This window comes from Dipteris shenzhenensis, chromosome 9 (assembly GCF_047967505.1).
Source record: "Dipteris shenzhenensis isolate YYH24624 ecotype China chromosome 9, Dip_SZ_1.0, whole genome shotgun sequence".
Taxonomy (NCBI): Eukaryota; Viridiplantae; Streptophyta; class Polypodiopsida; order Gleicheniales; family Dipteridaceae; genus Dipteris; species Dipteris shenzhenensis.
The window spans coordinates 47,259,491-47,282,538 of NC_141604.1; the positions used below are offsets into that span (position 1 = coordinate 47,259,491).

Sequence of the window (23,048 nt, forward strand, 5' to 3'; positions counted from 1 at the left end):
CAGGGGTGGTCGGGAGGATCGAGGTGCTTGCGCTATGATTTTGGTTGGATTGAGGAAGAGATTCTAGGTTAGTGATAGGGTCAGATCTTGCGGGGTCATGTCAGCCTGTTTGGGCTGCCAAGTCAGCAGAGCAAAGCAACAGCAGCACGGACCAGCAGCATCAGTGCAGAATCAGCATGGCCCAGAGTGACAAGATATAGGGAGACGGAGGAACTATGGTGGTGACTATTATTAAGACACAACAAGCCACGGCTGAGTGCAACATGTTGCCTCTTTCAGTCTTTTCTTGTTTTGTATCGACAGTGTCCAATATCTGACCACCTTTTTTTTTGCAGCTTTTTGGTTATGCCCTGAGTTATTGCCTCAAACTAAACTAGCTGTATGAAATAGCAAGAGTTAATGTTCCAGACTACACTAGTATATGAAAGCGAGTGAGTCGGTATTTCAATCAGCGGCCATCGTTTTATATATTCATCGATTGGCCACAAATGTCCAATAGTTTGAAGGAAGATGCTGCCAATGTAAGCTGCGTGCACGTACACGCATGCACACGCAACACGCACGCATGTTGTATAGGAAGGGTTGAAAATTGAGGGGTAAAATGTTTCCATTCATTTGTCTGATCAGTTGTTTTGTACAGGAGGCAAGATTGGCCATAGAGCAAATTGTGATTCCGAAGGGTCAGCCTGTAGAGCTCTTGCCAAGGTCTGCAGATATAATTGCTATTCAACTTAAATTTGCAGAAAGCTATCAGTTAATGACAGAAACAGCAGGCTCTGAGGTAAGTTTGCGATTGAGAATCCTTCCTTGTCACAAGAATGGTGATGGCGATGTGAGTGTAAGCACGAATGCTGGGGATACTGAAGATAACTGCTCAGAAGGTCTAGGACTGAGTGGTACAAGTGTCAGCAGATTGCCTATCCTTCCCGAGTAGTAACACCATGTAGCAGTATGGAAAGGGTTTGTGCTCAAATCTAGACCCAATTTGTATCTTGGTTGTGTACTTCTAGACACATTTGTAACTTTCTGGTGTCATTCTACTCAGCTGCAATAGAAATCTTGCTGTTTCTACAGAACAGAGTATTTTTGTGAGTATTTTCTTTTAATTCTTGCAATACTTGCTGTAAGGAAAACAAGTTTGGAGTATCAATGCTCCCGTTAATTTTTGCCCTTCTAAGATGTATTTTAGCTGTAGCTTTGTATATTTGGTGGGATGGACGCGGTAAAGCTGATTGATATCTAAGCAGGATCATTTTCCATCAAGATCTGCATTATCGGGGGTTCATAATTCAATGTACTGATGACCAGACAACCCAATTATAACTTGCCAGCTATTCTGAATGGCAGTTCATAGCCTAAAAGTACTAGCTAAACCAGCTCATCGTCTTTGGGAAAATGTTGTTGGATGATCATATAAGTCTTATAAACTAGTACAGAACAGAAAAGAATGAGATGAGTGACAAACAGCTCAAGGTTCCAAATGTTGACAAAGTTACTGTCTGAATACAGATGAATTTGGGCGTATGTTGTCATGTAACACTATCTGGAGATTGTTCTATGTTGTCTCAAAAAAAATTTTAAATGATGCCAATCATAATTATTTGTACCACATGAGTGCTAGAGCAGCATTTCTATCCCAGGTGTTGCTATTATTGTTGTCCAGAAAAGTCATGGGGAAGTGCCTGTTCGCTACATCTTTTCATTGGTTATTGATGTAACACTGCTATGCCTTTTGAGTTATTGCAAAGACTGATTCCATCTCATGCCTTTTAAAGTGTTATTGATCTTATGGGGGCTTCTTGTGCACGAGCACACACGCATGCACACGCACACACACTCGTTTATACAAGATGACTTTGTTACATGCACATATGTACATGGACGGAGTTGAAGCTGGATTTCAGCATGGTAAGGCTGGAATTTCAACATGTCTAAATGTCAGCATTGTAAAAGCTGAAATTGTAGCTTGTTTAGCATGGCCAAGTTTGCAATTTCAGGATGGTTATGTCAACTATGTATTTTGGCTATGTTCTAGCAATGTTAGGGTTGGAATTTCAGCTCGCTTAAAGCTCCATTAACATATGTACTCTTATTACCAATATTTACCAATGTTTAGCATTGAGTTATATAAAGGTATTTGGCTCAACCACAATTGACCTTCCTATTGAGAACCATGCTTTTTGTTACAATCCATGACGTTCTTTTCCTAAATCCTAGGATTATGAATGGTTGGATGGATTCATGATGGTCTGTCCTTTTGACCCAACACTTCCCATGAGGCTGAGCCTTCACAACAGCTACCATGAAGAGCTTTAATTTGAGGCAGAGTCTACAAAGCATTACCGTCACGGACTAGAAGGTTCAAGTGTTGCTCTTCACTCTATAAATGAGGTGTCTTTGTATGATACAGGTACAATATAAATTTCTTGTTCTCGATATCATTCGAGTCTCCTTGCCACTTCTTATCTCACACTAGTGATATGAGATACTTGATGCTTTATAGTGGTATTAAGCGTATCTGCATGTGCACATGGAAGGGAGTGGGAGAGAATGAATTTTGAATTAAGTTGTATTAAGAGTATCTCATCGGTGACACTAATTTTGGTCGCATACTAGTGCAAGTTTCTTTCAATTTTGAATTGAACTCTTCAATGACTTAACCTTCTCGTAGAGTATAGGGGTCAAGAAGCTAGGCCTCTCTAAACTTATATCCATGTGATAGTCAATCCAAAGGAGAGAGCTCGTGTTTCAAATGGTCTCGTTGATTGTGCTACTTCTCGTTTTTGGCTATTGGAAAGAGGGTAAAAGTACCTTGTCCCGCAATTTACATCAGTAGTTTAGTAATTTTAAAATGTGTGAGGGACAACTTTAGGAGATTGAGATTCATTCAATCTTTAGTTTGTTCTGGCAGATACCTAAGACTCGGTGCCCCCCATACTTGTCTTAGGAAGGCTATCTGTACTAGTATTTGGGGACTATGTCCTCGAGGGATATGTGATAGAAGAGTCTCTTTATGGGGGAGAGTGCCTTTTTTTCTTTTCCCAGAGAAAAGAAACTACTATTAATGCTTGAAAATAAAACCTCTGTGCTTTCAGCCCCCATAAGGAGTTGAAAAAACGGTAATTACAATGGCAAGGCTGTCAGAAAAAAAACCAGCCTGTTCTTGGGGCACTAGCTTATTGCCTAGGTTGTCTGTGGAACAGGGGCTAAAAAACACGGAGGTGGTCTATACATCCAATGCATATCTCCCGCGAAAAGTGTGCAGAAAATCCTTGCAAGCCAAACCTTGCAGAAGCAGTCTCGCCTTTCAGCAGTCCCTCTCGAAGTTGGAGTGCTGCGCTCTCAAGTTGTGCACAGCGTGACAATGATATCTTGCTAGATGGATGCTAGGTAAGCCGTTGGAGTCCTCATGTGTCCCTCACATGATTGCAACCAACAACCCAAATGTTCCTGGCGGTGATGCTGGCTATCGTCTCCTACACACTATTCTCTAGTGAGAACGTCGATCTTGAACAAGAGGGTGGTGCTACGTCAAAGGCCTCTATCCGGGAGACCCCCTGGCCAAGATTGTGACACTGGGTCAATGGAAAAAGCATGCTTGCCCTCTGTGAACCATGCTGCCATCCCCCTAGTGAAGTCCCTTTGCATCTGCTATGTGGCCAACACATCTGTTGTGTGTTGGCCACAATCCAAAATGTCGTGAGCTAGATTCTCTGCACAGCCTTGCAATAGTGGGGAATTATCTCCAGTACTCCCTCTGCACAACAAAGGCATCTGTTGTCAACACACATCTACTCTAGCCAGGGACCAAGGGTAGCCCTCCATGAACCATCAACCAGAAGTCGTAGGAGATCTTCCGTGCCCTCAGGCTGTTCTAGAGGCAAGGCAAAAAACGAGAGATGACCTCCTTGGGGACATCTTGCTCAACCCAGTGGCGCTCCCTCGACGGGGTCCAAGCTGTGTAACTAAAATTGACAAGCGATGCGAGTCGTGTAAGGGAAGAAGGGCACCTCCTCCACTTTGTCTGACTCGGCAGAGAGCGCCTTCTGTGGGTTTTTAGAGGGGTGAAAGAGAAGTCCCCTCCTATTCTTGGCAATGACAAGGTAGTTATTCCTAAGGTTTTGAAGCCTTGGTAGAGGTTTGCAGAAAATGCACTTTGTAACACACTGTTAAAACTATAGCACATTTTAGTAAAGGAGCTTGATCCAGCAAAAAAAGTGGATCAAGATGTCTTATGCAACTTGTGTGGCAGACAGTGGGGAATCTCAACTAGCAATGCACATCCCAACCTACAGCAAGTGGAAGAACGCTTTAATGAGCACAAATCTACCTCGGCTAACTCCAAAGGTGGTATTATTTGAGAGCTCCAAAGTATTTGCACAAGCAAGAGAAAGGTTTGGCAGAGGCCAAAGCAATTTGCATGTTTATTAATTGTATCAGTAGCACTAAGCTAAAGTGCAACAACGCTCATCTAAGCGCATAAGCTCAAAAGAGTCATACACAACCCAAGCAACTAGTCAAAATCTATATAATGGGCTTGAAGGGAGCATAAGATAGCAAAGATATTCAATTAATGATTTTGTAGGCTATCGTCCTCCCACGTGTATGAGCGAACTCTGATATTTATGTAGCCAAAGCATCCCTTAATGTGTGCATGTCTCAATGTCCCTGAGTTTGTGCAAACATACCCCCTACTTGTGAGAGCAAACACCATTATTTTGCATAGCTAATTCACCTTAGACTTCACGGTGTGAAAGCATGAGCACATAAAGGAACATCCAAGGGGAGTGTAAGGGGCATGAACACCAAAGAAGAGAAGAGAAACACGTGTTAATCAATGAGGAAGTCCATGAGGAGGAATCCAAAGTCGCAGAGGTCATAGGATGTATTAGACTATGTCTAACATATGCACTGTTCCTTTGAACGAGTACAATGCCTGCACATTGGAATCTATAAAGAGGAATAGTAATAGGTGGGCAAAGCCATCGGGCATGAAGTAGAAGGATGTAGTGAAATAGATGAGCAAGGCAGATGTGGGATCTTTGTTTACTTCTCATGATGAGAGGCATGGTAGGGGATGAGGATATGTGCCATCATGCTAAAACAATTTTTGTAGAGATGAATGGACGACTGCCATATCACAATGATCTCCCTTTGTTTTTTTGCCAGCAACTATACAGTTCCTAAGGGGATGTACAATGGACTTTTCCTCACCACACAAGCCTAATGAAGGAGGGGGAGGAAGAGGAGCAAAATTAGATTCCTAGGGTGTTCATCTACCAGTATACATAATTAAAATCACTACAAGGTATACCATTAGTCGCAAAAGGAACAAAGAATGAGCGTCAAGAACAAATGCATGCACAAACAGTTGAGTTGAATAAGATGAGGAGGATAGAGACGTTGCAAATGCATTTTAGGAGGGTATTGGGCATTATCAAGTAGGGTGGCTACCTTTGGAGTAGCTCTTTGAATGCAGTTCAATCGAGCTTTCAATTGGCTTGGAAGGTCGATGATAGGTAGTGATAGTTGTCTACCAATGCATCACGAGATGCAGAGAACATCACTATCAGGTGGCCAAGATTGATTGTGTTTCATGTAGAGAGAGAATCTTGCACCAATTGTTGCATTACATGGTTTGTACAATATGTACCATCCCTCTCGATGCCTCCACAGGAGCGAAGTCTTTGCAAAGTTTCAGGACCATTAGGATTGGTATGGTATATGCACAATGCTTTGGCACTTATGCACCATCCATGCAAAAAATGTGCACATCCCACCATGCACGATAAAAAATGAGGATATGTGCATGTCCCACTATGCAAATGATATCTTATCCTTATGAAATGTTGAGAGTATGATATTCTTACTCATTCAAAGTTCTTTGAAAAGCTTCATGACCATCAAGTACAATAACGATGAACAACTTTTTGGCACTTGCACACCTCCATGGTTGAAAATGAGAAAAAAGTGCATGTTCCACCATACAAGTGATGTCTGATCCATATGAAAATTTCATATATAAAAAGACCTTACTTGTTTAAAAATCTTTGCAAAGTTTTGTGACCATTGGGCACATACCATTGTAGGGTTAAAGGCCCCTATGCTTGACTAACCTCGGTTATATACTAAAGTACACACATACTCATATATATGTATGAAAGACATAGAAGATAAGGGTGACTTTGCACCCAACATATTTAGGTCTTTCTCCCTCCCCCCCCCTCTCTCTCTCTCTCTCTCTCTCTCTCTCTCTCTCTCTCTCTCTCTCTCTCCCCCCCCCAGTGGCTAACGTTTTCTCTCTCAGCGTAGCCCTCCCCACAACTAGTATTAGCAGGTATCAGAGCTTTGGGGCGCTTTGTCTTCTTCCTAAGCACGGTGAAGAGACCCCGTGAGCTTTCTGGTCAGGCATTTGTGAGGCAACGAGCCAGGAGCAGCTTTTGAAGCGACATTGATATGCAGAATTTGAGGGTGGAATTTTAACTTGAAGTCTTTAGTAATGTTGAGGACTTTAAGAGCTACATTTTTGCTTTTTACTTTGTCTCGATCTGACCTATGTATCAAAAGATATAGCTTCTACAAAAGCAGGCGCTGGAGAGGAGAAACACCTACACCTTTTTCTCCGAGTGTTGTGGATCCAAAGATTGAGACCACCATTTGCAGTGCCGTCAGTCCCATTGCATTTGAGATGGTCTTAGACCTCTACCTGCAAAGTTGCTCGCCATTCCAAGGTGGATTGACAGAGTTCTGAATCTCTCTGTCGACAGACATTTCCTTCTCTATTTCAACATTTCCACCGTGTATCAGATCTCCCACTACCGGCATCCATTCATGATTCCGTCTGCTCCATTGGATCTGGGACAGTGTAAAACCTCTACCCTCAAATTCCCTTCTGATTCAGTGAAGGTTTGAACGCTTGGTGAATCTTTGTATCGTCACGTTTCTCTACTATAGGAAATTTCTCCAAAGTTCCAAGACCTTCCAAATGGATGCCACGTGGTAGATAAGGGTGACCCCTTAAGTCAATTTTCCTAAGGTTCAATTTTCAAAGTCAAATGCATGGTTGACTGGCTTTTTCTCTATCACCGGATGGGATTTTGGAGTTGTGGCAGAAGAGAGAAATGTATAGTTTGCACCACTAATTTTGGATGTGCATTGACGCCCATGGTTTGAGGCATATCATTTTTTGCTTTGCAGTATCGACCATTGTCTTGAGGCCATAATTTTGGGCATACCATATGCAGATCACTATGGCTGCTGTTTGAGCCATGTGCACTCATTCGTGGTTTCCATTGAGTCATAGTGGATGCTTTACAGGCCATTTGGATGCATTGTAGTCCTTGTTGGATGCCTTGATAGGCCTAGATTGCCTTGCAGGATGCTGTTTTGATGGACTCTTTGCACATGGATGCTATTTTATGTTGAGGGACAACTTTGACACATTGCAGTTGATGCACAGATAGTGCTATGCTCTCTTGGATGAGATATTGTTGATGCATATGCCCATGGATGGTGTTTATGCTTAAGGCATTTGGATTGCCATTGCAGTGGCATTTTCTTCTAGGCCATATCTGCTCATATGGATGCATAGTATATGCATATGAGCCACTTGGGATTTTGCTTTGTTTGCATCATGGCATCCTCTTCCATGTTTGAAAATGAAATTTTGAGTATTAAAAAGCTTGATGGGACAAACTTTTCTCTATCGAAAGAACAGATAAGGCATGTGCTTATACAAAAGTAGATTAAACCCTTGGAAGGGATTGCAGCTAAGGCTGCAGCTATGTCTGTTGATGATTGAGATGAGTTGGATACATTACCAAAGTCTACTATTAGACTTCATCTTGCACAGTCGGTTTATTTCGCAATAGTAAATGAGAAGACAACGGAATATTTGTGGAAGAAATTATGTGCCATTTATGACAAGGAACTGCCTCTAATAAAGTTTACCTCATGAAGCGATTGTTTGAGCTACAGATGAACTCCATTGCTTCTCACTTGAATGAGATCAATATTATTTTCAGCCAGCTTTAGGCTTAGAAGCTGAATTTTGAGACAAAGACAAAGGCAATATTCCTCTTATGTTCATTGCTATCTTTGTGGGATGCCTTCCGTACAGCTGTCAATAACTCTACACCTAGTGGAGTATTGAAGTTTGATGATGTTGTGGGTAGCTTGTTGGCCAAGGAGATTAGACAAAAGTCTATGGAAGGCAACAAGCAAGATGCAGCCTTAAATTTGCATAGGGGTAGATCACAGACGAGGGGAAAGTCCCAAGGAAGAGGAAAGTCTAGTAGCAAATCCAAGGCGTGGAACATTGAGTGTTACCATTGTGGCAAGAAGGGCCACATGAAAAAGGATTGCTACAAGTTGAAAAGAGAGCAAAAGGATAATCTGTATATGTCTTCTTGCTCGTTCCAAAAATTTGGCCCATATATCTCTTCTTGCATCATCAAACCTGACCACCTGAGAGTAGCCATGTAAGCACCTAGGGGAGGATTTGATCTTGTAACTCACATCTGACCACCTTGCAGTAGCTAATGGATCATGGCACCAAGGGGAGGTATTGAGATATGGGACCATGAGCACATAATTAGAGGCTAAGGTATGGTATAGGAATGTATTAAAGTAGCCACCCTAGGATGTGGACTACATGATGCGAGGATGTGGATCGAGGACATCCAGAAGGAGAGATCTGGATTAGAGGATCCCACAAGTGTTGACTATTCTAAAGGTTCTCTCTATATAAGAAGCCTATTATGTATCGTTGATACACATTGTAATAGATTGAGTGTTTGGTACCCTATGTCTCTCTTGTGGTGCTTTAATCCTCCTTGATCCCTCACTTTGACAAGTTTGGTAAAGATGTCTGCAACATTCTCTTTGCTATCACAATGCTGCAGTGTGATGTCACCAAGTAAGCACTTTTTTTCTAGCTTCCTCTGGTTACATCACCTTCATAGCTGCTCTTAACCCTCTCGTAATGTTACACAGGCAAAGGAGCACTAAAGTGAAATAGCAGGCAGAAGAGCACTATAGTAGGTAGAGGAGTAGCTTTCGGTATTAAGATGAGGGCGAAGCTTGGCGAATCAAAGTTCCTTTCAGGGTTGGCTACCCGGCGGCAGCCAACCCTAAGGAAACTCCGAATACATGTCATGAGTTTGTATAGAAAGACTTCAGACAGTAATCAGGTAACAACAAAGGAAAAGAATGGTGGAAAACCCACCAATCAACTTTTTATTTGTATAAAAATATACCAAATTGTAAAATCTATCTACTAGAAGTCGATTACAAGGGGTACTATGAATATATTTGTACATGCTTCAATTTATGCTCACCATATGAATTGGCAACAGTTTGGGCAAAAACTTCTATTGCAAGAGATTACAACTTCTCACAACTAGACTCATTTATGTACCAATTTTGAATGCAATAGCATGCTCCTTGGCCATTCTCTTCACATGATAGAATTGAAGGATCGGTTCTGGGTAGCATGTTTGCATTACATCATCGAAGTTCTCCATCACCTCTGGTAGTGTTTGATTCTACATGTGACACCACTCAAGATCTAGCAAGCTTGCACTATGTAAAAGAGCACGTGCCTTTTGCCAGCGCTTTCTCAAATAGGAATGTAATATCATTGATCTAGCTACACTTAGAGGTTCATTTTGTCTTGTGATGCCAATAAGAGCTTGTTCACAACACACCATATTATGTAATCTTTTCCCAGTGTTGGTATCTTACCATCAAAACCTCTTTCTGTATACATATCTAGTTAACTCATGAATTGTAACTTCTAGTCCTTTCCTACTTGTAATCATAGCCTTCATGTCTCTTGCTTTCTTTCTTTTATCCTTTAAAGCATGTGTTCTTTCCCAAGCCAGATAGTCATGTGAATGCACTGTCTCTATTCTAGCATATTTATTTTCTAGGCCAATTCCATTCCATAGAAATGAGTGAAATCTTGTGGTAGGGTGACAAACCCTTCATACTCTTTTCCCAAGCCATTCGTGCTCTTTTCCTATCTACATTTTTAAGCTAATCTTCAAGATCCTTCAACCTTACCAAAGAACTAGACTAGATTCAAAGGAGCTTCTCTTAGCTTTATTGAATGAGAAGTATGGAAGACATGTTAGCCCAAATTATTCTCGGCTATGATACGACTTGTTTTGTCTTTGATGATGGAGATTAATTCATCTTTGATGTTGACTTTGATTTTGTCAGTCCACTAAGCTTCAAAGTTCAATTCATGCAGTTCTTTTGCACAGGTCATCCAACTTTGAATACATCGCGGATATTGATCACGATTGCGTGACTAGTTCTTACATATCTCTAGCATGCTATCTTCGAGAATCTTCTTCAATGCAATCAACCCATCTCTTCTTCTAGCTTGATTTGTATTTCAAGCTATTTGTGAAGTCTACTACAAGCTCCTGAATGTTAGATATTCAGCTAGTTTATACAATAGTAAGGACAAAGAGTACAAGATTTGGTGTTGAATGTCTTGATGATAAATCCGGATTACTAAACAAGACCAAACATAGTTTTCAACGGTCATTGATGTTATTTTAGAGTTCATTCAAGAAGCATAACATAGCAGCAACAAAAGGCATTTATGCCATTGTAAGCCCCGATTTCACAACCATAATTTGCAACAACATTTCGATGTTTTGCTACAAGTTACTATAGATACAGAGACTATCACATGGATTGTCATCCTTTTAAAAACAACTTGAAGACGACTATGTTGCAGAAACTGATTGACAAAGAAGCAAAGATACCCAAGTTAGATGATACTAATTGTGGCACCTAGAAGTTCGAGGTGGAAAACTTGCTTGGTTTGAAGAAAGTATAGAGCAAACATCCCACTGCCTACAGAGTGGTAAATTTGGATGATCAAGTTGACGGGGGATGAAAGAGCAACCCACTGTGAAATAGATTTTGGAACCAAAGATGCCCTACGCTAGAGATTCGAAAACAGAGAATTTGGTAGAGAGAATAGATAAATTGCCACGAACTTAGAGATCAGGAAATGCATATAGAGCGACACTCGAAGGTCAAAAAATAATATAGCCAAGGATATAGTCCAAAAACAATCAAAATGGAAAGTGAATCCAGATTTCCAAAAAGAAAGGATCCGAAGGAAGATCCATTTAAGAATATAGGACCCCTAGTTTGATGAAGGAAGATCCATGTGGAGAATAGGGGCCGCCACTTGGTAAAGAATAGGTATTTAGCTGGAAAATTAAATATAGTATGTTGGGATCTAGAACGAAGGGTATCTATAATAAAATCTAGAGAGCTTCTCTAATTTGAAAGGAGGAGATGAGGGAGGGCCATTAGCCACTTATTAAACAACAATAATAATCTTCCTATGTCTACATGGATTCATATGAATGTGTAATTTTTGGCCTGCCTAGGGGAAAGGCTACAGTAATCGTTTTCTTTGTTTTGAGATGATAAAGCTTCTAATTGTAGCTTGCCGGGTGGCCGCGTTGGAGTGGTAGTTTGGTGAATTTTTGGATGCGTGGAAACGGGTGATTGGCTATCCACCTCTACTATTTTTATCCTCTATTCTTGCTATTTTTGTCCCCATTTTGGTCCCCCTTTCTCTCTCTCTCTTCTTCTTCTTCTTGCTTGCTATTTGTGTCCCCATATTTTTCTCCCCCTTTCTCTCTCTCTCTCTCTCTCACTCTCTCTCTCTCTCTCTCTCTCTTCTTCTTCTTCTTCTTCTTCTTCTTTTCTCTCTCTCAGCTTCCAGGCCTCATGAATGATTTTGATCATTCACCTTGTTTTAAAATTAACTAAGTTGTGTGTTTCAAATTGCCATCTGTGGAGCGTACAAAAATTGCCTTTTAATAGCCCAACTCCCTTTAAAAAAATTGTTGCTTTTCTCTTTGCATCTAAAAGTGCTTCTAGTGACCACGCACACTCCTGCACTCTTGTTATTGGCCTGCCCCAGAGGAAAGGGTATAGTGATGAGTCCGTTTTTTGGCAGATGACAAATTTCTTTTTTTGGGTTTAGGCGCGTGTCAATGTTGTATTGGTTTTGGCCATCCTAATTTTGTATTTTTGTGTTTAGCTGTGTGTCAATGTCATATTGGTTTTGGGCATCGTGGAATGTTATTCATAGCCGCGTGTGACTATCCTAATTCTTCGTCGAATGTTCTCCGTCCACGTTGTCACTTTGGCGAATAATCACCACCCGTGTGCATGCGCAGTCATCGTCTGCCACGTGTGTTCTTCTTTTTGCCTTGTTGGAGACCGTCTCGGGAGAGACCAGTGGGAATCCATGGTCTGCATGATGTCTCGCTTGCTTTTTGGTTATTTGTCCGCAACGTGATGCGAGTCGTCAAGCATCTCTAGAGCGATGCGGCCGGTCTTTTCGCGTTTTGTTGAGGTGGTTCATGTTTAGGAGCACGCGATGTAAGAACTTAAACGTTTTAGTCTAGGTTCCCCTGCAATCGGTGCTAGTGTTTTCTTTTCCTTTTATGGCATAATGAAGCAGTGTAGCTTCTTCACGATCTGATCGTGTATAGCAGGGGTATTCTTGCAAGCCATGCAAATCAATTCAATACACAAAAATGCATTTACTTTGCTTCTCTTATTCCGCTGTCACCAAGTTCTGTTGCCCGCTTTGTTTTGGCTACCTAGCGTCCGTTTTTTTGTTGAGGTGGTTGGTGAAACATCCCCTGATCCTTGGGTATACTCGAGTAAAGCATGCACAGAGTATCAGATGGATGAGAGCACTGTAAGGACGTACCCCACTGTAATTCCAATTTTGGGCAGTCTCTGCAGCTGTTATCTGTGGCCGAATTGCTATTGGCTAGAAATGAGATCCTTGGGTATACTCGAGTAAAGCATGTACAGAGTATCAGATGGATGAGGGCGTCGTAAGGACGTACCCCACTGTAATTCCAAAATTTTGGGCAGTCTCTGCAGTTGTTATCTGTGGCCGAATTGCTATTGGTTAGAAATGCTTCAGGATGATTAATGGGGTTCTTGCATGTTATCATTCCCTTCAAGATACGATGCAGCCAGACGATTGTTTCGTCTTCTTTGTGTTCAGCACCCCGACACCCAACCACCACACATGGTTCGACACGATCACATCCTTTCGGGTGATCGAGGACATCACCGACGTCGGTAGGTGGAAGGGCAAGCTGACGAATCTGCAGCCAATCGACGTAATGGAAGTGTGCGCTTTCACCGAGCTTATTGAACGGAGCGTCCGACGTGGTTTAGACAGGTCAGGCATCTTTTTTATCCTGTTGGAAGCTACCATAGTAAAATTAAATGAGGGGCTTCTGTAATGGCCGTTGCGAGCATTCTACATTTGTGTGAAAGTGGGAATCAGGGTGACCCGAATACTTTATAGTTTTTAAGGCTTGTCCATGGTGTATAATATCAAATCGCAGTTCCGATTGACCTAACGTTCAAGTGCATGCATAGTTTTGTTGTTCGCGGTGTGTGCGACCATTTTGGATAGAATACCAAATTGCAGACCCATTTGATTAGCTTGCTTATTAGCTGGGAAATCCAAAAACGTACAATTTTGAATTTTGCATTTCCAGAAATTTGAGAAGTGAGAGGTGAGTTGAGATAAGTGTACATAGTACCGTCAAGGCTCAAGGGCTTACCTGGACCGGAACGAGTTTCGTTGTGTCATGCAATCGGAGTAAATTTGCTGATCTCCGAGTCTCTGATCTAATGTCGAGGTAAAAGGTAAGTCCGACTCTTTTTGCTCCCCTTTTAGATCTACGCATCTACCTCAAAATGCGAATAATAAGAGTAATGGACTCGTGATGGGCAAAGGAGCTGCAGCAGATTTCTTGCGAAATGAGTGCCAAAGGACACACATATTGAAGCTTGTCGATTCAGTGGATTTTTCATTGCGTTGGAGGCTCCTCAATGTTGGTCTTGAGGGTAAGAAATGGAAACTTGGAAATAGTACTTAGATACCAAAATCAAATGCTTCAACGACACACACTCCATGCTTATATTCTATATATATGCAACCCCCTCAAGCATTGCAATTGCATACAACTTCCTCAAGCATTGCAATTACATACAGCTTTCCTTCCATGGTTTATTCGTCTTCTACCGATGGTGCTCTAAATTAACGCTTTCCTCGTCAAGACCTCCGCATTCTGCTGTCTCTTCTCACAATTCGTCACATTGCTTATCTTATGTTTGTTCCTTGGAATTGTGAATTATATACTTAGTACTTCAGGGGATTTATTTGTAGCGCATTGAGACAAAGTCACACGTCAAAGTTCAAGCAGTCTAAAAATTGGAGCAGGGACTGGCATGGTTGGAATTCTATCTGCCCTACTAGGAGGTGACGCCACAATCACTAATTTGCCCCATCTTATTGAAGGGGCAAATTGCTGTGTGTGCCCATGGGCTTGGAGTCCTATGCAAGAAGTGTGTGAGTGTAGGTGTGCTAGAAGGTTCTAGTTAGGTGTGTCAGGTTGGTGTGATGAGTGAGTGATCATAGGAGGTGATTGATTGAGATAATCAAGGAGATGATTGTGGATCTGGGATCTACCAACATAAAGGCAATTGCCTATATATGTAACCACTCATGAATAAAGTATTGTTCAGTGTGCCTCAACATTTGCCTCATTATCTACACTGTTCCAACATGTGGTATCAGAGCCTTGAACCACTTCTAGCCATGCCTACCTAGCTTCTGCCACGTGTCCACCTTCTTCCCCAAACCAAACATGAGCTTCCTCTTCTTCTACTCTTCTACCCCGAGTTTGTGAGGATGAATTCGTAGCATCCAACCATTGATTTCTAGAATACAGTGAGCCCAACAATCCTCTCCTTAGGGCACACCTTCCCACCGGAGGGATTGACGAAATTCTGCGCGGATTTGCAGTGCCGACACGACATGTGCTGAGCAAAAATTTACAAAATTTTGGAGCTGCTATTGCAATTGGGTTCCAAGATCTTAGATGAGGCTCAGCAATGCCTCAAGCTTCTTGCTCGAATTTTGGTCGAGATTGGTCCACAGAAGAAGCCGCATTCGTCATTTTTCTTCACGATTTTGCAAGTGCAATACTGTGGGCAACATGGCACGATTCTTTGCAAATGGTTCCTGCTGCTGATGGGCGACTACAAGAGCTTTGATTTCCACCTAAAAGTCCTCTAATTGATGCACCGAAGCTCTCCAATTTCAGCTTACAGTTCTTGTTTCTTCAATTTGGGAGAAATTTGGGGGTGATGGTCAAAGTTTGACTATTTCTTGCAATTGACCATTGAAAAGTTTACTCCTCTATCTGGTTTAGTTCCCTGAACTCTGATTTCAAGAAACGTATTGAGTTTATACCTCACATTTGATTTATTTTGGAACTCTATGCTTATGGAAAGAGTTTGACCATAGTTGACTTCATGTTTGACTTGGCATAATGCCTACTTCTCAAGGGTGCACAAGTGTGGTTTCAGCCAAGAAAACCAAGGAGGCAAAGCTCGAGGAAGAGGAGACAAGGAGGACCAAGTACAAGGCCATCAAGAAGACACTACTGACTTACGAGTCATATGAGCTTCTATGTACAAGAGTAGACACTGCCCTTGTTCTACTGACAAGTGGTAAGACCCTCTTCATATTTGATTTATTTGAAGGCATATGGGATAAATGTGATCATAAAGTTAAAGTCAACTTGCTAGAGGATACTCTTTTGGTAGCAAACTTCACTAAGAAAGGAGCAATAAAACAAAGCAGTTGTACTAGCAATGATATGCTTGTGCTCTCGGAAACTATGAAGACCAAGAAGAAAGAACCAGACCAAGATGCTGCAAATACCTCTACCAATGAGGAATCAATTGAGGAGACTTTCATCCAGGAGGCATTGGCCCTAAACTCTAAGATTAGGATTGTATGTTTTGAGTAAATAATGTTTCTCTGCCATGGATAGTCCATCCTTAAATGATTGTTAGTCTTTTGAGATTTTTTCTTGTTGGACTCATTGGGCTTTACATACATAGTCTGTGTCCATCTCCTAGTTGTAAACCAAGAATCCTATGAGTGAGTCACAGGTTGGGGCCATGAGTGTTGCCACATGATAGTGGGCAAGCCATGGAGCATCCCATGTACTACTGCTAAAGAATGAGGTCATCAATTTGTGAGGGGGAATGAAGGGGCAAATTGATGTGTGTGTGTGTGTGCCTATGGGCTTGGAGTCCTATGCAAGAAGTGTGTGAGTGTAGGTGTGCTAGAAGGTTCTAGTTAGGTGTGTCAAGTTGGTGTGATGAGTGAGTGATCATAGGAGGTGATTGATTGAGATAATCAGGGAGATGATTGTGGATCTGGGATCTACCAACATGGAGGCAGTTGCTTATATATATAATCACTCATGAATAAAGTGTTGATCAGTGTGCCTCAACATTTGCCTCATTATCTACACTGTTCCAACAGTTATTCCCAATCTTGTTCACAACGCTTCTCTAAATGAGGAGGCCTTGAGAGCTTCAAGTAGAGGAGAAAAAATAACCATGAAAGTGCTTTGTTGGGGTGAGCAAGAGGACATGCATGCCATTGGGCTTTCTTTCGACCTCTGATCTTGGCCTTTGATGTTGTTTACTATGATTACCTTTTTCAACCACTCTTATGGACTCTCAAATGGCTTCTTTTAGGGGATGAGAAAAAGTGCTCTTCATTGCGAGCTGAACCTCATGGGAATGTCTGTGCAGGAAGTGAGTCGCCCATTGTGCTTCTTACTTTCAGAGACCACTATCACAATATATTTCCCTTGGGCTTCAACAGCTATAAAGTCCGGTTCGGGAAACATTTCTAGTGTGGCTGGCACAATTGCATTTGTTGTAATCAAGGTGGATACAAAGCGCAGCTCGAACGATCAAATTATTATTGCAGATGGACCTCGCAACAATGACAATTGAGCAGCTGTAAGTTGATTGACATACCAAAACTTTTTTGTGATTACTTAATACTTCTTTCTTGGTATTTTCTTCTAAATATTATTATGGCATTTTAGCTTGTTAATACAATTTCTCGACCTAGTTAACCTTTGTGAACGAGCACAAGAGTGTCCAAGTATAGCTTATTCAAGAATTCCATGACAATGGAATAGCTATGTACACTCTCCGAAACGTATCGTACATGCGTGCCCGTGACTCATTGTGTGTCTTTGACTTCACGATCTTGGGAGACGTCCCCGAGGGCAATCAAAGGGAGGAGTTGTAAAAAGTTTTCATCAATCAAGTCTTTGGTCTAGGATATGGTCGAAGGGTAAGTTGTAATGCTTTCTCATTCATTTTAGATGAATCTTATCCCTCACACCTAAAGTCATAACCGACATTTTGCAGGTGCATGGTATTTTACATTTCATTTGTCTAAATGGGCAACTACTAGATTACATTTGCTTTTTCTACTCTATAAATTATGTTAGTAGGGACTTGGCTCGCCTTTTTTGCTTCACATGTGATGCTCCTGACGTAGTTGTTTGCACCGCATCTTTGAAGGGCAAAATTATTACAGAGGACGACTCAGATATTGCAGTACAAATTAGGGCTTGCATGTGGACAATGTGATGTGTTTGGAGGTTCCATTCATAGCACTTTATGATGACAACATTCTATGTGTTTGCTCAATGCTTCTAGAGCTGAAGCCAACTGGTTACTTCACCATAAATAGCTCTGGCCACATCATAGCGTTTGATGTAGACTAAAAACACTCCAAAGAACTTCCTGGCTTTAGTTTGTCGCTTTTAAATGTGTGAGAGAGGCATTTATGCCCTCATTTTGAATTGCCCTACTTGTAAGTATTCTGCTCTATGTTTACTTGCCTTGCTATTGCAATAAAGAACTTTTGAGTGCCAAAGCTTGATTTCATAAAGACAGTTCCCTTGCAAAACAAATTATGTAACTCAAGTATTTGTTGTGTTACTTTCATATTGTAAGCATAAATCAAACTTTACTATGACAATGGAATTTGAGAAGGAACTACATAAACTTGATCTCGACAAGACAAAAACATTTAATCATTGCAATCAATTTAACACAGACATCATCAAGGTTGTGCAACAATTTGTTCTAGACAGTACATACGCACAATTGCTCGAACTGTTATCTACATCTATCATAGCAACAGCAAGCTTAGAAAGAAGCCCTTGGTTCCTTCTCACCAAAGTTATATATGAAGCACAACTGTTCTCAATTACACGGCGTGATATTACATTATTCATTCGTGCAACATCAACTTCTTAGTTCTTACTTCATGATTCACTTCTTCATTTTTCATAGCAACTTCAACTTTCCTTTGAAGTACCACTAGCCAATGGTCAAAAAGTAGTCAAACTTTTGGAGGTCAGAATGTTGCCACCGATGTAATCTTATGTAATCTTAGTTGATGAGACATTCAAACCTCCAATTGTCTATCCTCTCTTCACAAAAAACAAGAGAAAGTATATCTTATGGATGACTGACGAGCAATTAGTGCGGACTTACATAAAAACTTCCTCAAGGGACATAGCGACCAAGTTCTTATCCATGTCTCAATCACCAACCCATACACTTATGGCAGTAATGAATAAAGTGTATAAGCTTAAAGGCAATGTTACATACTCAAATGACGTGGACATCGGACACAACCCCACAAACAAAAACACAAGGTAGACATACAAAGAAAAGGAAAAAACAAAATTCTCCCTATGAGGTATACCAGATTAAAGTTGTAGATAGCCCTAAGCACGAATGTGTATGCTGTGGAACATTAGGTTTTAGAAGCAATGTAACAGCGTTGACAACCAGCAAAAGGGAATTCCTACAATCACAACAAATCATATCATCCGAATTTCAAAAGAATAGAGATTATTTATGCCAATTTTATTCTAGGCTAATTAGGAGACAAAGGGTTCCAATATTTAATAATAAAAGCATGACAATGTCTACAAAAACACATTATGTGTCATTATTAAACAACATCGAAGCTCGCCTTATAGCAATTAGGATTCCATTCTCCCAAATCTAGGAATTATCATATGAAGGGCAATATGGGTTGTGGTGTAGCATTGTGAATGTATTCGCAGATGTGCATAGGGCACAAACTGTACTACCTCATTTCATTGACGACAGTGCAATAGTCATGGTTTCCTTGAAGCGAAAGTTAGAGTACAACCACAGCTACTTGTGTGGTCTTGTATGTCCATCATTAACAATGCGTGCGCTAAAAGAACTATTGCTTTGCCCATTGTACAAGGAAAACAACATAAAGCTAAACTCAACTTGGATGCACCACACCATCAACCTATAATCAAATCTTGGAAGCAACACTGATCACGACATCAACAACATTTCCAATGAGGTAGACATAGATGTAGAAATGGACACGTTACATGGAATTTACACTAGTCAGTAGGCAATTGATTTTGAAGACAAGGTGATTAATGTTGCACCTTCTGAGCGGTTCTTGCTGCTTGGCTTCTTTAAAGTTAAGCACTGTGAGGAGCTTGGGTTTCCCAATTTGTTTTATAAACACCCAAGAACATACAGAATACCGACAATCACATCATATCAAAGTATTGCATAGTGGGAATATAAAAACAAACATTGAAGATTCACACTATCAATTGAGAACTTATTCTTCAAAGCAATGAAAGTAATAACAAAGGATTGTTGTGGATAAAGGAGTGCCATCTTTACACAATTTTGAAATGGATGATATAATAGAATTCATAGACCAATATATAACAATAGACATTGCACTATTGCATCTACGTGAAAGGGAAATCCAAACACACAAGCATCGAAAAGGTTGTTAGAGAAGAAACAAGCATTGTTGTTTTGGCTTTCCTAAACTGCCGATGAGAAAAAGCAAAATTTGAATGCCACTGAACAACAACAACAATGAGGCCAAGCATAGAGAAAACTTAAAAAAATTAGCAAAGACACTACAAGATCCTAATACAATGAGTTTGAGCTTCGAAGCATTCCCGCAACAGCTTGAACTTATTGAAATGAGTACATAAACGCACTACACTACAAAACTAGCCAACCAACAGCGTACTTGCGTCGGCATCCAAAAGATATATACACAAACAAGTTTAACCCTACCATATCGACACTATGGCAGGCAAATACCGACATACAATTCATACTCAATCCACATGGAGCTGCAACGTACTGCACATCATACATGGCAAAAGTTGACGAAGCAACATCGATTGCAGTCAATAACACTTTAACGCAATGTATTTAGATGGGAGCTCCTGCAAATGAAAGGTTCGAAGGATGGGCAATGCAATACTTAATGCACAACACATTAGCTCCTGGCAAGTAGTTTACATTGCACTATCGCTACCTCTGTGTAGCAACACTAGGGAGTTCACATACATCAACACAAGTGAACCAGAAGAATGGACTCTGATGCTAAAATGATGGACACAACTAGAGAAGATGCAGATGATCGACACAAATGTATTCTTCAAAGACATCATCAAATACAAGAAAAGACCACATACCATGAACGACATTTGCCTAGCAGAATTCTGTAGTAACTACACAATATGTACACAAAAAATAATTAAAAAAAGAAAACCAAGAATGATACATTTTAACAACTACAATCAAAACAAAGACCCAGAGAACCATTACAGAGAACTCTGCTTACTATATCTTCCTTTCACATTGAAGGAGCACCAACTAGATGAAATAAACAACAACTGGCACAACTTGTATATGCAAAACAAGAACACAATAGAACACAACAAATCAAACTTCACTCAAAAAATACTTCCAATAAGTGACAATAGCAATAAAATTATGGCATCAGAAACATCATCGTCTACCACAATTGAACAACCAATAACACAACAATACGATCTTGCATTAGATATGGACTTCCGCCCAAAGTAGTCAAGACGTGTTGCAACGCTATACAAAACATACAAGATAATGGAAAATAAAGAGTACCATAAATTATTTCGAAAGCTAAACTGCAAACAACGTTTGATTGTCGAAGACATTGCACGAAAGAAGAGGACTAAACCAGCACAACAAATCAAATTATTTCTTTAAGGAAATGCCAGAACAGGAAAGATGCACATCTTACTATTACTAGTACAAATGCTTCTTCGACACTACACACACAAGTAGACACAAAACATAGACAGCCCAAGGGCATTACTCCTAGCATACATAGGAAAAGCTGCATACAACATTGGTGGATTGACAATACACTTTGCACTTCATCTACCACTGTTAACATCAAACTACACAGGTTTATCACTAGAAAGACTTCATCAATTATCAACAATGTATGCAGAATTGGAACTTTTGGTAATCGATGAGATATCATTGGTAGGCCAAAACACATTTACAGCTATTGACATGCGCATGCATGAGGTTAAACACAACCACGCCGAACCATTGGGAGGTGTGGACGTCATATTTTGTGGAGAGCTTTGTCAAGCAAGCCCAACCAAGGACAACTAGATCTTCTCACAAAAAACAGGGGGAACTGACACCAGCAAATACTATTTGGAGAGCACGTAAAATATTATGAGCTTAATCAGCCAATGAGACAACAACATAGACAATACATCGAAATCTTAAATAGAATACGAATAGGTGAGCAAGCAGAAGATGACATAACAGCTAGAAACCATCAATATCATCGACAACTGATAAGCAAAGAACATATTCCACACTTATTCTTTACAAATGCATTAAAAGATAAACACAATGCCGAAGTCTTTGAAATCCTACAAGGGAGAGCACACTTTCTAAATGCAATAGACAAAAAACATAACACATGTAGCAAATTAATTAAAATACCGAATGATCCAAAGTGCACAGTAGGGCTTCACTCCAAAATACAACTTAAAGAAAGAATGATTGTAGAAATTTGCTCAAGTAACTTAGATATATTGGATGAAATAGTAAATGGCGCGGATGGACTATTCATGACATATACTAACAACAACAACAACAACAACAACCCTTTAGTCTGGATTCTCTTTAGAGATCAAAAAACAGGAAAAAGAACATGCTATAAGAACAAGGAAGCCTACAACAAAAACATACCACCAACATGGACACCAATAGCACAAATAAAGAGGGAGTTTCAAGGGGGAAAAAACCAACTAAACACTGTAACAAGGATATAGTTTCCCATCCAACCAACATCTATAAGAACAATTTATCATTCACAAGGCCTATCATTGGATTCGCTCGCATTCGACCCAACTAGTATACGTACACATGGTTTAGTATACACTGCATTATCAAGAGTACGAGACCCAAATAACTTATATTTACTAAACAAAATTGAAAAAAAGCACATTAAAGTCGACAGTCAGGTACTACAAGAAATAGAAAGGCTACAAAAACATTTAGCATGGCAATTTCAACAAATAGATTGGCAAACACTTGAAAACCAGAAAATGAATATCCAATCACTAAACACAACATCGTTTGCTATATATAAAGAGGATATATTAGCAAACAACAAAGAGCCTCATGGCAGTAAACATAATATACTTTCAAGAAACACATGCAAAAAGTGACGATATACTACAGTTACAAGGATTTCAAAAAATTCAAAGACGAGATGGGTATGGAATAGCAACATACTACAAAGAAAAATGAATCTGAAAGAACATCATTACAAAAAAATGGATGGAGCTGAGTGCCTACTTACAATTTTCGAGCCAAAAGAACAAAATATTCAATGTCTACAAAAACCCAAAAACACAACCAGAAAACATTATAGACTGCTTGCAATATTTGTAAACAACCACAAAAAAGAAACAATAACTTGCATCATCGGAGACTTCAACATTGACTACTACAAACAAACAAGTCCCCTAAAAAAGTTACAACAATTTATGAATCAAATACATATGACACAATTAATAAGTTCGGCAACAACTATATATGGATCCACTATAGACCATATTTGGACGAATAACAACATACAAAATATTATGTACGGAACAAACTTTGCTTATTGGTCAGATCACTCCATTATTTACACGCCGCTTTAAGAAAGGCATAAGGGTAGAACTAGTGAATATAATTCACCT

The 23,048-nt window shown here is 40.2% G+C and overlaps 1 protein-coding gene across 3 annotated transcripts in view; it reads left to right on the forward strand.

Moving 5' to 3' along the window:
- The window catches only part of LOC147898745 (protein SEEDLING PLASTID DEVELOPMENT 1-like), a 37,934-nt gene extending 36,437 nt beyond the window's left edge, over positions 1 to 1,497 (forward strand). The window contains exon 9 of one of the 3 annotated variants that reach the window (XM_087379001.1): positions 641 to 1,497. In XM_087379001.1, coding sequence (XP_087235127.1) covers positions 641 to 934 — 294 coding nt within the window. In that variant the 3' untranslated portion in view covers positions 935 to 1,497. The remainder of the gene's footprint in view (positions 1 to 640) is intronic. The other 2 variants (XM_087379002.1, XM_087379000.1) reach the window with 2 other exon arrangements.
- The last annotated feature ends 21,551 nt before the right edge of the window (positions 1,498 to 23,048 follow it).